Source organism: Phalacrocorax carbo, chromosome 13 (assembly GCF_963921805.1).
Source record: "Phalacrocorax carbo chromosome 13, bPhaCar2.1, whole genome shotgun sequence".
NCBI lineage: Eukaryota > Metazoa > Chordata > Aves > Suliformes > Phalacrocoracidae > Phalacrocorax > Phalacrocorax carbo.
Window position 1 is genome coordinate 2,509,247 of NC_087525.1, and position 15,376 is coordinate 2,524,622.

Below are 15,376 nucleotides of genomic sequence, written 5' to 3' on the forward strand. Positions count from 1 at the left end.
GCCTGCTCACCCCGCTCTGGCTCCTCGCCTGAGTCAGACGGTAGCAATTCCGGAATGCCACGGTCACCTCTGTGTCTCCACAGCATCCCTACGAGGGCAGGCAAACGCTCCAACCCATTCCGGGTTTCTCGGCGGCATTGCGGACGGCTGCTGCTTGACAACTTGCAAAGAGTTTGCGGGGCTGGCGCCGCTCGCGTTGGGTGGGTCGCCACAGGAACGACGTCATTTTATTGTGTATTGGTAAAAAGAGCAGCAATCGGCGCCAGAAAGATAAACTGCATTCCAGCCGTCCGGGCTGGCGCCACCCTGAAAGCTTTGGTTTCGTTATGCTGCGAGTGAATCACCTGATCCTGCTCAAGTTGCTGCTATGCTATCGATCCAGGCCTGTGCTACAGCTTTATCATTTAATCAGCTGGGCTTAGCGCTCCTAGTCCAAACAGTGAAATTGTTGAAACTCTCTTCTTCCAATAATAAAGAAAAAAGGTAATATTCCTCAGTACTCATCTAATGGGCTTTTGAGAACCAGCTGCCTTCAAAATTCATTTGACAAACCGCACCATTCTTTGGGTTCATCAAACCTTGTGGTTTATCAATACTTTGTCATAAACGCAAGTCTAGCTCAGACTATAAACGACGAGACGGTCAATGGTAGCTTCAAGTTACCGTTTCTGCGAGCAGCGCTCGGAGGGTCAGCACGCAGGCGTGGGCTGAGCAGCAAAAGCTGCTGCCCTTTTTGTTTCTGGCCAGCTGTGTGCCTTGGCGCAGCCACGAACCAGGGCTTGATGAGAAAGCATTCAATTTTATAACCCCATTTGTAGCACAATTATAAATATTACAAGGTAAGAAGCATTTACCATCTACCAGCTGTAAAATGACTTACCTGTGAAGCCCTGAGTTACAAGCGACATTTGCTAGAGGGAAACGGATGTAAAAAGGAGAAGCCGCTTCCCAGCCACCAAGATCATCACACAGAAGCAACCTGAGGATGACCACGAGAAACCACCATGGCTTTGATCCATTACAGCCGTTTTCAAATACCAAGCTGTATTCCCTTAGGAGTGTGTGACTCTTCCCAGAAAGCACCAGTTGTGATTTCTGGCCCAAAATACCTGGTTCCCACTATGTTTTTCCACCATGTAAGCTGAAAATTGTGTAAGAGATTGGTGCTGTTGTCCCACTGCTAAAAATTAAGATTTTTTTCCCCCACTCTCTTTTCCATTTTGCTGACTGTGCAAGTTTCCCAGGTACATAACCAGGTGCTGGAAGGATTCAGCCCGGGGGATGCTGAGTGATTACGCTGTGACATCTCTCTGCCAGCAGACGGCTTTAAGATGGACACAGGCAGCACCCCCACAACCACACTGTCCTTTGCCCCACACCAACTCAGGCAAATCCTGGGTGCAAGGACTACCTACCATTAATGCATAAATATTTTAAGCTCCCTAACAGGTCCCCAAGAGGTCTATGGGGCTTTCTTTGCGATCTTGTTCGAAGTAGTATATACATAAACACAGGGGAAAATCAAAGTTTCTATTTTTCTCCTGACATTCCTCGTCCTGCCTCACAGCGGGCATCACACTGCCCTTCTACAGCCACAGCACTGGTCACCTAAACCTTGCTTACGCTGAAAGCGCAGCAGATGCTGTTCCAGGCCACAAAGCTATCAGGGCCTGCCTGGGGGAGCGTACAAATTAAATCAATGTCAGGAGCAATGATTGTCACTTGATCGGTCAGACAGTGAATCGTTCTGCCACCCAGGGGAAAATGCTCATGCCTTTCATCAGTTTTACACATTTCAGTGGTTAAATAGCTGTAAATTATATCCCAAGACCCAGCTACTTTGGTTTACTTACTGTATCCACCACAGCCACGCGAATACTTAACTTCCCACGGGAAAAGCAGAAGTGAGCTTTTTGTATTGCATCGGTCTGTACCGTCGTTGCTGTTGGTTCTAGCACCCACTGCCTGCTCAGTCTGAAATCTGTAGAAGTTTACAGTATAGCGTCCCCTGAAAATAGTTTTGAATTCTGTATTGATTGACAGTATTACGTCCACAGAAAATAGGAAACCCCCCCCAAATCTTCAGCACCCGTGAAAGATTTCTCAAAGCCAACACTATTTCACTATGCCAACAGTGTTCAAGAATCTGAAAGTCACCAGAAGCTGAGCTAAAACCGAGGTAGATTTTAGATAAACCCCACCCATTGCTTAAAAAGCGAAATTTCTTATTAAATGTCTTAACGGTTATTGCATTGTGGCAAAGGCTCCGAGCACTTGGACAGCACAAAGGAGCCGGAATTGACAGGTTTTGCCTTCAGTAAGCACGCACAGCACTGCTGACCACCAGTGTTAGCCCTGGCAGTCCCTCACAGAGCTAGAGCTAAAGCTGGTACAGCTGTGAGTCCCTAGAAAAAGAAACAAGAACTTTTTCCCCTCAGAAACTGAGAACAGCTGGGAGAAAATGCTTCTCTAAAAAGCATATGACCTTACTGAAGTATTTAGTAAGCAGCGAACTGACAGGTCTTGAAATAAAAACAATATAGCGAAATAATAACAGTATCTTAAACAGGATTAAAATATAATATTTTACTAGTTATTTCAAAGAATAGATTTTTTTTCTTCCATTGTTCTTATCTGTATGTTCAGACTCTAGTTAAACTCCAAACAGCTATTTTTTGTTAGGTATCAAGTGCAAATATGCCAAGATAAAAGAGTTAGGAGAAAGAAACACCCGGTCTTTTTTTCCCCTTGGGTGGTAGGCTACATTGCGTTTCTCATGCCTAGAAACAAGCACCGTGTCTCAAAATATTTGGTCGGAAACCTCAGCTTGAAAAGGAGGTATTTGACAGAAATGTCACATTTACATCGGCGTAGCATGCGAACAGCTTCTAAAGACAAACATTAAGAGGAATCTTGCGGAGGAGAACCTGTGCAAGGGGAAACCGCGCACAATCACAGTAGCACAAGTCCATTTACTGCCAGGGCAGAACCAACAGCCATCGTCATCCAGATCTCGTGGTGAAACTTCAACTACAGCACCAGGGAAAGAATGATGATGCCAACCACCTCCTTACTAATTGTGCGCATTCATCCGTTATCTCTTCCTATCTTCCAAGACGTATCCGCTTTGCTCTCACAACTAGTTTGATCTTATCCAGAAAAGAAAAGTTTGCAAAATACAACAGGACACCTTTCTCATGTGAATACGTATCTTCTTATGTTCTCTCCTATAACACATTGGAGAAAAACACCTTGCTCTGTATCGCTAGTGTCTTTTAGGTATTGGTGATCGCGAACAGTGGCATTTCTCGGCTCCCTAGTCAAGTCGTAACACAACACACTCACTACTTTGAGGTACAAACAGAAATCATAAGCAGGTACCAAAATGTATGTAGTGTATTTTACAAGTAATGCTTGCTTTAAGTTTTTGAAACAATTCTGTGCGTGTGTTCTGACACCCCTTGCCCTTCACAGATCCGTTCATGCATATTAGCCTCCTAAAATATTCATTTTTTTATCCTCTTCAATATGATCCATTTGTCTTTTCAGCAGGTTTATGTTCAACACTACTGGAGTGGAATGGTGACTGTACCATTTAACCCAACAGCTAGCTGGGCTTGAAAACGTATCCGTCCCCTTCCTATTAATTACTCTTTAATGCCCATTTCTATCACACAGGCTCGTGTATCATCCTGGTTTATTTCAGAGGAATATAGCCATAGGATGACAATTATTGATGGAGCATAAAAACTGGAGGTAAAGACCATATAAAGAAGAAAACAGAACTGATGTGGGAAGCGATGAAAAGATGAAAAATTGACTAGAGAAGAAAATTGGAAAGAGCTAATTTGCAAAAGAAAATGAACAAACCACGGCCAGGTAACTCTGGATAAGATTAATTGCTACACAGTTCCTTCCTCTTTGCAATTTTTATCGTATTTAATCTTCTGTTCCACTTCTCTGTGTAACGGTGCTATACTCTATTTATACACTCCAATTCCACTCTTACGTAAGTTCCCTAGCTGGGTGTTGAGTGAGATCCTCTGTTTGCATAAACTGGTCTATCGCTATCGACTTTGGGATCGTTACTCAAATTTAAGCCAGCCGAGGATTTGCTCCATTGACTTTCATGGATTTATTTTTAATTTATTACTCTGAGTTCAGAATCAAGAGCTCTGGATATAAATCTCGAACATAAATAGACAATTTCCAAATCTAAACAGTATAGCCACAAGTACCGTACAGAAAAACAAGCTAGGCATGTATAGAACTGTCTGAAAAGTTAACGAAATGTTGCTGTGCATTTATTAGTAGTTTACTGTTTATTAAACATTAAATCAAGATCCAAAAAACCTAATTAATTTAAATGAAGTATTGTCTAGTGAAATGGGAGCCTGTCAAAATAGTTGTTGGGGAGGACAATTAATTGGTACAAATGTGTGTGCAAACTTTGTTTTAAACTTTAAAGCGTGTCGTTTGTAGTATACAACGTATGTGCACAATACAAATTTCATACATTTTCCTCAGTGACAATAAAAAGCGCAGTTTATTATAAACTGAAGTAAAAATTAAAATTAAAAAAAATAAGATCACAGTTTTGTCATTGGTATGTGAAGGTTGTTCCAAGGGCCCATCCAGAGCTCCTCTTCATCTGACTGTGTGTGTTCACTGTGCGACTCCAAGGGCTCTTTGACATCCTCATTATCCACAACCGATTCTTGTTCTTCTGTGCTTTTCATTTTGGAGCCCCCTGGCTTTGCTCCTACATTTTCACCCCCTATAGTAGAGGGGGCAAATGAGACACTGCAAGGTCTTGTGTTCATTTTATCACTAGAAGATGGTCCCTTCGACAACGTGTTCAGTGGGACGTTCTCCTCGTGCGTCACTGCAAGCTTGTCCAGTTTCTTGAATTGTTTCCCCAGTCTCACTGGAGATGTGACTTTTAAGTTATTACCAAGGCAAACGCGACGGGTTCTGACAACGGAGCCATTCTGCGCGATGTAGATGTTACCGTTGATGTTGTTTTGAACGTTCGAGTTATTAAGACGATTCCTCTGGCTGGAATCGGGAGCGCTGTCTTCTCCAGTGGAGCTGGTCTCATACTCTGGGTCAACTATCAACTTGATCCTTTTCTTTCTGGCCCACTGTTTGACAATAAATAAAAATGTCGTTAAATGTCAGCATTATTTCTTACGGTTCCTTTTTCTATCTGTTATCTAGGCACTCATATGAATTTTTATTAACTTGGTCTTTTGTACCCTTCCTTTCAGGTTGTACGCAGATACTTCTTGACTATTTTGATTATCACTGTGTGCCAGTTTGTGTGAACATGCAAACAATTCTTTGTACTAAAAAGTTATAAGAAAGATAAACTCATTTTAGTTCGTGAACTGCATAATCCGAGTTAGAGTGTATAAAAACGGTGATGTTTTAATTCAGGTTTGAAAAGCAGTGACAAATCTGTGGGAAGCTGTGCTTCCTTTAAGTCAATGAGTACCTTTTTTGGAGAATTCTGAGGATGGAGACGTTACTTTCTGGAAGGAAACTTCTGTAAATCATGATATTGGTAAGCCAGTCGTATTTTGACAAAGCAATGTCTCAGTGTGTCTTATGACGAGAGATGAAAAACAACTAGATTAACAACCCCTTCTAACAGGAACTGGAAGGCACTGATGATGCAGCCATGGTGTAAGCGATACTCCTAGGAAACTACTGTACTAACGGCTAAATGCTAGGAAGGTCTTAGAAGTTTTCTTCCAGAGCATTACTATGCTGTAAATTCAGTGCAGAAACAGCATTGAGCAGGTCAGTTTTATACACGCAACACTTCAAGCAGAGAAAGGGGTCGGGACCTACACGAGAGAAGTTCTCAGGCATGACGTTGGCAAAATTGGCTGGTTATAAAACCGAAAAGCTTGACACAAGGCTTTGTGCCAGTTCCAGTCTAGTGGGATCAGTGGAGATGCTGTGCTATTAAATGCAAGATGGTGGAGAAATGAAACTTTAGATTTTATGTAATTTATATATTTCCTAAAGAGTTAATGCAAACAGTTGCCACGTTGCTGTGAATTTGTACTAATAGTGATTACACAAAACCCGTTACTTATTTTAATTTATACTTGAGGCATTTTAAAAATAAATGCCTCCTTGCAGTGCACTGAAAGCAATGACTATCATTCCTGAATTAAAGATGAAAACACTGTTATTTCACAAAGGCAGCAGATACCATCTCAGCTAACTCCCACTGCAATACATACACATGCACACAAGAAAAGCCAGTTTTCAGAGAAAGAAAATAATGCAAGGTACAAACGGGTGATGATTACTCTTCAGCTTTTGAGAAGTTACACTTTGTACAGATTATAGAGAGGCCTATTCTTTTGTTCCTGATAAAGACTTACCATTTTCTTCACACACATATTCAGGTGGATGAAAAGACTGACTAGTTTAAATGGGATTTACGTTAAAACACTGTGTGCAGCTACAACTTTGCGCTATATGGGAGCTCAAAAAAGTAGGTAAGCGATCAGAAATCTAGTTCACATTTCAACTGGAATTAAAGACAACAGCTGAAAACTTAGTATTACGCTTTGCAGCTCAACACCAATTGTCTTGCCCGGGTAACTCCACAGCAGGCTCAAGCATCTTAAAAATTCAAACATTTTTCTTTCCCTCAACTAACAGAGACTTCCTGGCAGAGCTTTGGTGCATATGCCAAAATTTGTACTAGCTTTAAAGTACTCGCTCACAAGGCTAATCCAACACTGTCTCAAAGCTTTCATTTTATTTAGGCTTCTAAATGGCTTATCTGGACAAATCTAGCGGGTGAGAAACAGCTCTGTGGCATTTGATACAAGGCAAATAAAGCACAGGCAGCTTGTGTGCATACAGAGCTTGCACAGTCTGTGCGCTGGCGGCACGGACGAGAGCCCTGTGAGGAACCGCGTCTTAAAGTTCCTTCTTACATGGAAAGGCGAAGGCCGCTTGCGCTCTCAGGAACAGAAGTCCGTCCTACGCAATCCCGCTCATTCTGAGCGGGACTGTGCTAACGGACGTGCCACGCGATTTCTCTAACTGAGTGACATCAGATATCCCGGGTTATTGAATTTTAAAAGGCAGATATCAAAATATGGAACAGAGTTGGTGGTTACCTTCAGGAACACTTTGCTGTTACACATCTCACACTTTTAAACAGATGTGTAAAGTTTTGCCCCTTTTCCTTCCTGCAGCGGTTCCATTTTTGTGACAGACACGAGCGGGATGAACACAGGGCCCTTAGCAGGTGTGTGCCAGCAGGTTTGCCAAGCTATCCATCTCAGCTCATGCAAACTGCAATCTTACTGTGCCTCACAGCGTGCATAATGCAAAAAGGATTAAATCTAAGAATCAAGACAATGCCTCTTTAATTACATTATTGAAATTAGCAGAGAAAAAGAAGTACTCCTTCCTGCCATGGCTCGATGAAAATTATTCTTTCTATATTCACCACTGAGTATACCTGAGTAGTCTCTCAGAGGAATATTAGTTTGGTTTTCTACAGTCCTATCCTTAAGAGAGCATATAGGGCTCAAATGCTGAAGCAATAAGCTTTGACATTTTCTTTTTGTCTGTCTCTAGTCAAGTGTGTATTGCTTAGGAAAGACCACACAGAAGGCACAGCAAACGAGATCACTCCTTACTGCAAAACGTCCACCTGCTGTCGCTCTTTCAAAAGGATGTAGAATCACCAGCCGTCTCGGACTCCGTAACGGCAGTATCCAGCGTCGCATCTGACTGAGACCGACTGCTTTCCTGGGACATCGGTTTTATCTTCTTTTTTTTCACGTTGGTGTCTGAACTGTGATTCTCAGTATCAGGGGAAGTAGCCGTTTTACCAGAAGTGGCACTTGTTGTGCTTTTTGTCCCTTCAGTACCTTTGGAAGTAACACTGATCTCACTTTCCAGGCAAGACGATTCATTCTTACTGATAGTTTCCTCCCTGTCACTAGCATCTGTGTCAACCTCTTCTGTGCTTTCATCCATGCTGTCCTCACCATTGATAGCTGATTTTCCTCTCTTGGCTTCTTCAGTAGCTGCAGTTTTTGCACTGGCAGCTATTTCAGAAACTGCCTTATTTGTGTTATCTGCCATTTCATCTGGGCTTGCGCTAACTTGCTCCATATCCGCTTGTTCGTCTTCTTCTGACACCTCTTCTATCGTGTCTTCTATTTCAAGGCTGGCGGAGGAGGTTTTGCTCTTATAGCTGGACCCTGAAGTTTTCTGGTAGCTCGTGTCCCGGTCGCTACCTGACGCATTAGAGGTAATATTTGATTTCTGGCTGGATCGCCTTGCTCTCCCATGAGAGCTACCTCTCTTACTTTTTATACTGGACCTTTCAGTGCTTCTTCTACTGCTGGACTCGCTGGTCCCTGATTTGCTGAACGAACTTTGTGTAGATGAGCTCTTTGACAGGCTACCATCTTCATCACTGTCAGTGTCTTCCTCATCATCATCCTCATCAGATGAGTCCTCCTCTGATTCACTGGTAGAGCTGGATCCAGAGTCATCATCGGACTCCCCAAAATCATGCCCAGTTTCTTCATCTGAGTCCACAGTACTTTCAGTGGCTTCATCTTGGTCCAGAGTTACTTTCAGGTAGTCTTTATCTTCTGACTCTGAGCCAGAGCTACTACTCTTCACGGATGACTCCTCTGAGGTGTATTTTCTCCTCTTCCTTTTCTTCTTCTCATAATCACTACCCTCATGCTCACTCTCTGCTGTGATATTTATTGAAACTCCTGATTTTGCTTCATCTCTTTCATATTCTTCCTCTCCCTTTCCTCTTGCATGCACTGAATCTTTGCTGACAGGCTCTTGAAATTTTCTGGAGACACTAATGCGTTTTAACACATGATTTAGTTTTCTCATCGAAGGCCTGTCATCAGTTGATTTCTGGAAGTAACTTCCCCTGATAATCATGCTTTTCTCACCATCCATTTGGTGAGCTGACATCAGCTTGGCATAACTGGAATCTTTCCTACTGCCTTTCACTTTCTGCAGAATCATTGGGAATATCTTTGCTTTCTTCCATGGAGAACGAGCAGACTCAGTTCTTCCGACTGGTTTGTGAGCACTGACTGCTACGCGACTTAAGTGCATCACTGCTTTTAGTCTCCTTTTTCCCTGGCTGGTCCTATACGCTCTTCCAGAGCCATGTCTCAGATCCATCCCACCACCTAAAGGTCTACCTTCTATCTGAGCCCCTGCTCTCTGGCTTATACCTCGGCTCGAAGGACCTCTGCCTTGACTCATCCCCTGCAAATTATGAAAATGGAACTTGATTACAATTTTAAAGATAGTTATTATGAAAACTCGTAACCTAAAATAAGCCAGTAGGGACAAATGCAACATTTTTCCCTAGCATCAAAACTAACTTACCTGTTTTAGAATAGCTTTTTACCAAAGCTATGGGGTAAGTTTTACTTCTAGAATAGGCTGCAAGGGCACAACTACCTTACTTTGCAACAGGGAAGAATGCTGGCTCAGAAATGCTCTCTCATCTCATTTAATTAAAACCCATGTGATGGACTAAGAGTCTAATATTTCTGAAAATTAGATTAAAAAAAAAAAGGAACATTTACATCAACTTTTTTCTGGCTGCCACTGACATTTTCAAATTTCTTTACATTCAGTTGTGTACCTTATGATAAATGCGTTTTGACTGCTTTTCTCAGTGGAAAATCACCAGTTATAGGCTGAATATTAGTAATACCCCATTTGGTTAACAATATAAAATGGAATTACCTAAGGCTACGTGGACTTTTTCATTGAACAAGAAACCTACATTGAAGGAAAAATAGATGTGGCTATTAAAAGAAACTGTGCAATTTTGCAGATTTTGCACTGGGGCGCAGCAGCCCTGGATGCACAGGCAGCCTGGGGAGCGAGGGGCTGGGGAGCAGCTCTGCAGGGACCTGGGGGCTCTGGCCGACGGCAAGTTGAACGTGAGCCCCCAGCGTGCCCTGGCAGCCCCGAGGGCCAGCCGTGCCCTGGGGGGCACCGAGCCCTGCATCGCAGCCGGGCGAGGGGGGGATTGTCCCGCTCTGCCCCGCGCTGGGGCGGCCTCACCCCGAGCGCTGCGGGCAGCGTTGGGCGCCGCAGGACACTGAGGGTATAAAGCTACTGGAGAGTGTCCAGAGAAGGGCCACGGAGCTGGGGAAGGGTTTAGAGGGGAAACCGTACGAGGAGCGGCTGGAGTCCCTGGGTTTGTTCAGCTGGAGCAGAGGGGGCCGAGGGCAGCCTCATGGCCTCTGCAGCCCCCTCCCGAGGGGAGGAGGAGGGGCAGGGCTGGTCTCTGCTCTCTGGTGACCAGTGATGGGACCCGAGGGAATGGCAGGGAGATGTGCCAGGGGAGGGTTAGGCTGGGCATTAGGGAAAGGTCCTTCCCCCAGAGGGTGGTGGAGCCCTGGCACAGGCTCCCCAGGGAGGCATCACGGCACCAGCCTGGCGATATTCCAGAAGGACTTGGCCAAGGCCCTCAGAGACACGGTGTGAATTTGGGGTGTCCTGTGCAGGGACAGGAGCTGGGCTCAGTGAGCCTTGCGGGTCCCTTCCAGCTCAGGGCGTTCTGTGATTCTATGAATTCCTTTTCTTTTCTAGAAGAGGGGAAAGAGGTGCTGACACAAAACTGTACCAGTCATCAGAAGGGCAAACAATGATTAGCATTAGAAGAGCCGCTTACTTGGTCTATACAGAGCACAATATTCTAATAAATGAAAAAAATCCATTTGACAAGGTTTCATCGTCATTCACCTTGTTGCAGAGATGGGACCAACACAACAGAGACACTTACCTCTTCTGCTGTTGATCCATGCGGGCTATAGTAGTATCCACCATCATTCTCCACCACGACTTCCCCATACTCATCGTACATCCCCGAAGGAGACAGCAATCGGCGGCGGCTCCCGTACTGAGGCAGTTCATACCTGGCAAAGACACCGTTGCCTCTTCGTAACATGCACCGATGTGTTCAGGTGTGTCTCACGCAGCAAAAAATACACACACATCCCGAAAGGACAAGAATTTCTTTGCTCTTTTTTCTCTCTACCTTTGAGACGATTCCACCCCCCCACCCGCCCCTTGGCGGCAACGCTCTTCCTATTGCAATTGCCTGTAAGCCTGTTACAACCGGAGGGGGACCCACGTTGCCAGGTCTCTGCAATCAGTCAAGAATCCTCCGAGTCTAACAAACCTCTTTCCAGGTACCTGATTATTTGGGGGATCTTTTTTCAAACTGGGGGATGAAAGAGCAGATTCCCTGGGATCAGTTCTGGAAATCCCTGCAAGCTTGTAAGAACAGCGATAATCCTTGACGTGCTTGCAGTCAGAACAAGGCAGGACGATGTTTTCTAGGTAAATGTAAAAGGCCAGATGCTGGCTGGGAACTGTGGGCAAAAAGTATCAGTCACTGAACTCAGGCTGGTGAGCCACAAAAGGGGAGGAGATAATGGAAATTAATTTCCAAGACAGCAGAAATATGCAAACGAAAAAGTAAATATAAAAATGGTGTGATAGATGGGGTACACATTCTGCAAGTGTAATAGATCCCTAAAGAAGCTGGGAGTTATACAATGCCCCCGTAACTTTTAAAAAGAGTTTTCTTGTCAGCACGCACCTTCGTGGACATAAAGATTTAAGTAATCCTGAGGTGAAGGTAAAGTCTCCAGATTAGATGCCTAATAATAAATGTCACCAACTTGGAAAAGCAGCATTTTCAGAAATATATAGGAAAAATTAAAACACACCCATGCTCATAACTGTAGTAATCTTGCCCATAGTACTCCTGCCCTGGGTCGATTCCAGACTCCATGCTTAACTCCTGTCAAAAGAGAAACACTGATTGAATGCATCGGTAATGACTGATGAAAAAGGCGCAAAGAACAGTATCTTCCAGTGCCAACAAGCAAAATAAATTATAATAATTTGAGGAACTTTGGCAGTTGTCAAGATCCATAACGAGAAGCCAAGAGGAGCTTCAGATGACCCCTTCCCTGGTGTAGTTCCTGGGAGCGCCCGTTCTCACTCAGATAAATGCAGATGCCGTCCTGGTGTGGGACCCTGTCTCGCTTACCCTGTACAAAAGCCTCATTCAGTAAACTGGGCTCACAGCAAATACGCCGTCACTTCTTCCTCTCAAAGGAAAAAAGCTGCATTGAAAGATTAGGGCTATTTTACTTACAGTGTTTGGCAGGTCTCTTTTTTTTATGTTTTCTCAACCATGAGCAGCATTCGACCAAGCTAAGGACTTGTCCGTACCTTACAGAAGTACCAGTGTTTGCTTAAGCTCCCTTCACACACTGTTCGGTATTAGGCTGCTCTGTGGACTCTCTCTGCACTTCAGTATCGACACAGAGCACCAGGGCCTGGCTTTTGGCAAGGCACTGCATATTGTCTCCACCTCAGAGCTTCCTAAAGGGTCTTCTCCTGCCCAATGAATTTAAAGTTGTGTCAGAGCATCTCATTGTAATTATTTCCAATGACTGCAGAAACCATCACTCTTCTGTACCACAGAAATACCATTGATAGCGATGTCTCACAAAAGCTACATCTGCTCTGTTGCTTATTCTGGAAACAATATTGGGACTAAAAGATTTGAAATAGAAACTATTGGGTTTATAATCCAGAGCGGCCTTTGCCCTTCACAGCAGTGTGCTAATGTTCCCATTGCCTTAGCCGGCCAACTGCTTAGTTCATCTTTAGGTACAATAATCATCAGTTGACTGACATCTGAAAACACAGACTGCGGTTGGACAGCGAGGAAATGATTCTGTCTGTGAATCTGGACACGAAGCTAGGAAAGCTTTCAGTCTGTGTGATGAAGTCCCTGCGAGCAGCTGAGAGATGCTCAAGGGGAAAATACCAAGATGTGGTAAATTTAAGGTATTTAATTAAAACAACATAAATGGGATAACAATGTCTGACTTCCCTTTTCATCTAAAAGAGTCAGGGGGGAAAATATTACCTAAGACAGCCAAGTTTTTATTAGAGAATTATGTAAAAGCCATTAAAAAAATGAAAAACATTAAGAAATGAAAAACAGTGGTACCTCTGGTCTGAGAAGAGAAGGTCTCAGCAACTGCTGTTGCTACAAAAGGAAATTAGAAAGGGGTTAATTAGGCAGCAACAATTAAAGTGCAGGTCATCTGTGTGTCAGTTAAGATTGGAAAGAAATCCTAAAAATAGGCCCTTCAGAGCTTTTTGTACAGCAGTAACCCGGCTGCTTCCCCGCTCCGCGAGCGGCAGTGCAGCACCAAGCACCTTATGTAGTAACATCGCTTTACAAACCCACTCTAAATTATTTCACTCAAGAACTTCTGTCAGAGCCCACGGGAACTGCGGTGTACGTTCAAGACAGCAGGGAGGCAACGGCAGACAAAAGAAAATTATCCACGACAGGTAGAAAGCAAATCTAGGGGAATCTGCGGTCAAGTCTGTGATTCAGCTATTAAAAACCTGAAGTGATCTGATTTCTTACCCAAGCTTCTACTGCAATACCATCCCTTTAATTATCTATATTTCTGTACTTCTGTGGCTTTCAACCGAGTACCTCACAACCACAGACAGACTGTAATTCACAACACCGACGAGACAGCGAAGGATTCTCTCACTTGTTTTCTCTACAGCTTATGTGTGATTTCTTTCTGGACGTGGCACGCAGTAAGAAAAGCATGCTGACGTGAGGGAAAAGACCCCGGGAGGCTGCAGGGAGAGGGTCGACAGGATGATATGGCTCCTCTCAGGTGTGTCACAGCTACGGGTCATTTTTTGGGAGTCATGTTGTTAATTACTCCGCAGCTCCAGTTTTCTGCAGATGACAGACCGATGCACATCACTTGCTGTTTTGTAAATTAGGGTCAGATTTACTCAGGAAAATCAGTACCGTTGTCCCCACGTTCCTCCCCAAATTTGGTGGCACTATTTCAGCCATGCTTCTTGGCCAAAACCAAACCCTGAGAGACAGGGATGTTCTGTATCTGAATTAAGAGACACAAATCAGCCCTGCGAAGGGAGGAAAAATTGCAGCAGAACAACAGAAAGCTTTCAGTTTGTAAGACACTGCGGAATAAGGAGCAGGAGGCTCCAGACATAAACCTTAAGATTAATAAAACTGATCCAGCTCTCAGCAGTACATATCAGCCTTTGTGATGAGAAATGTATTTTGGAGAACTTTCCAATTATTAAATGAGTTCATTCAGATTTCTGAAGAAAACTCTCCCCATTGCTCACTGATGACAAAACAGCTCCTGCAAGGACGACAGAGTACACTGAGCTGCAGAGGTCTGTGTCGCCCAGTACGAGCCCCACGGCAGAGGGCCACCGCAGGTGGTTAGAGATGCCTTAAGAAGACACGGCAAGTGTGGAGGGAATTCCCTGGGAGAGCATTTTTTGCAGTTCATCGAGCAGCAACCCCCTAGCGTGGAGGTTACGTTTGTGCCACGGTGGTTACTAGCCCTCAGTGAACCTACGCCTCCTGAGCTTTTTGAACCACTTTGTATTTTTGGCCTCTAAAACACCAGTAGCAATGAGTTTCGTAACATAAGCTGTATGGGAAAAGTATGTTGATGTGATTAGTGCTTTAAATGTAACTGGGGAACAGCCTTACCTCTTGCTGCGCGTATCCTCGCCTAGAGGTCAGAGAAAGAAAAGAAGAAAAAAATTAGTATACTTCTGCGAGACTATGTAAAGATGCATATAGCCATTCTTTCTGGAGAGAGGTGAAAAGATAATGTACTTAGAAACATAACTAGCAAGAAAAGAAATACATATCTACAACACAAAATATGTTTTTCTTTAGATTTGCTCTGGACGTACGGATTATTGCATGAGAAAGGCTAGCGAAACTTTGGGATCTTTTCCTGCTTTAGATTGCAAATGAATGAGAAGAAATCCCCAATCCCCAAGAGCCAGAGAGCCAGCGCACGCAGAGGAACACAGAGCAGGGAAAGGGGCTGAATGCGGCGCTTGGGTGGCCTCGCCCTCCCATGAACGGTCCGGCCCAGCTGCCTTCCCTGCCCGCTCAGAGACGTCTACACAGAGACTCTTGTTTCTCGCAACTGCTTAGGCAGTGAAGCAGTGTCTCTTCTACTTCTGGACTTTCTGTATCCGCTCGGGACTTGCCAGAAATTGCCCTGGAGCTTCTATTACTAATTTCTTGCAACAACATTATTCTTAAAATCACACATTTCCTAACATTTCCTCTGCAGGGGGGAGTTTTTTTTCTATCTGTGTTTATTTTGCCACAGGCTTTGTGTGTTTGATCTTATTGGAAATTTCTTGTCGTTGTTTTAATTCATTTTCTTGGAGCCATTCATATGCATGACAAATGCACTTATGTCTA

The 15,376-nt window shown here is 44.0% G+C and overlaps 1 protein-coding gene across 5 annotated transcripts in view; it reads right to left on the reverse strand.

The window, feature by feature from the left end:
- Nucleotides 1-4,527: 4,527 nt before the first annotated feature.
- Nucleotides 4,528-15,376, reverse strand: part of PCDH15 (protocadherin related 15) — an 826,977-nt gene continuing 816,128 nt past the window's right edge. For 3 of the 5 annotated variants that reach the window (XM_064464569.1, XM_064464571.1, XM_064464570.1), the window contains 5 exons: nt 14,642-14,663; nt 13,085-13,123; nt 11,784-11,857; nt 10,832-10,964; nt 7,707-9,294 (listed from right to left, as the gene is read on the reverse strand). In XM_064464569.1, coding sequence (XP_064320639.1) covers nt 7,708-9,294; nt 10,832-10,964; nt 11,784-11,857; nt 13,085-13,123; nt 14,642-14,663 — 1,855 coding nt within the window. In that variant the 3' untranslated portion in view covers nt 7,707. Of the gene's footprint in view, nt 5,145-7,706; nt 9,295-10,831; nt 10,965-11,783; nt 11,858-13,084; nt 13,124-14,641; nt 14,664-15,376 lie in introns of those variants that run through there. The other 2 variants (XM_064464573.1, XM_064464572.1) reach the window with 2 other exon arrangements.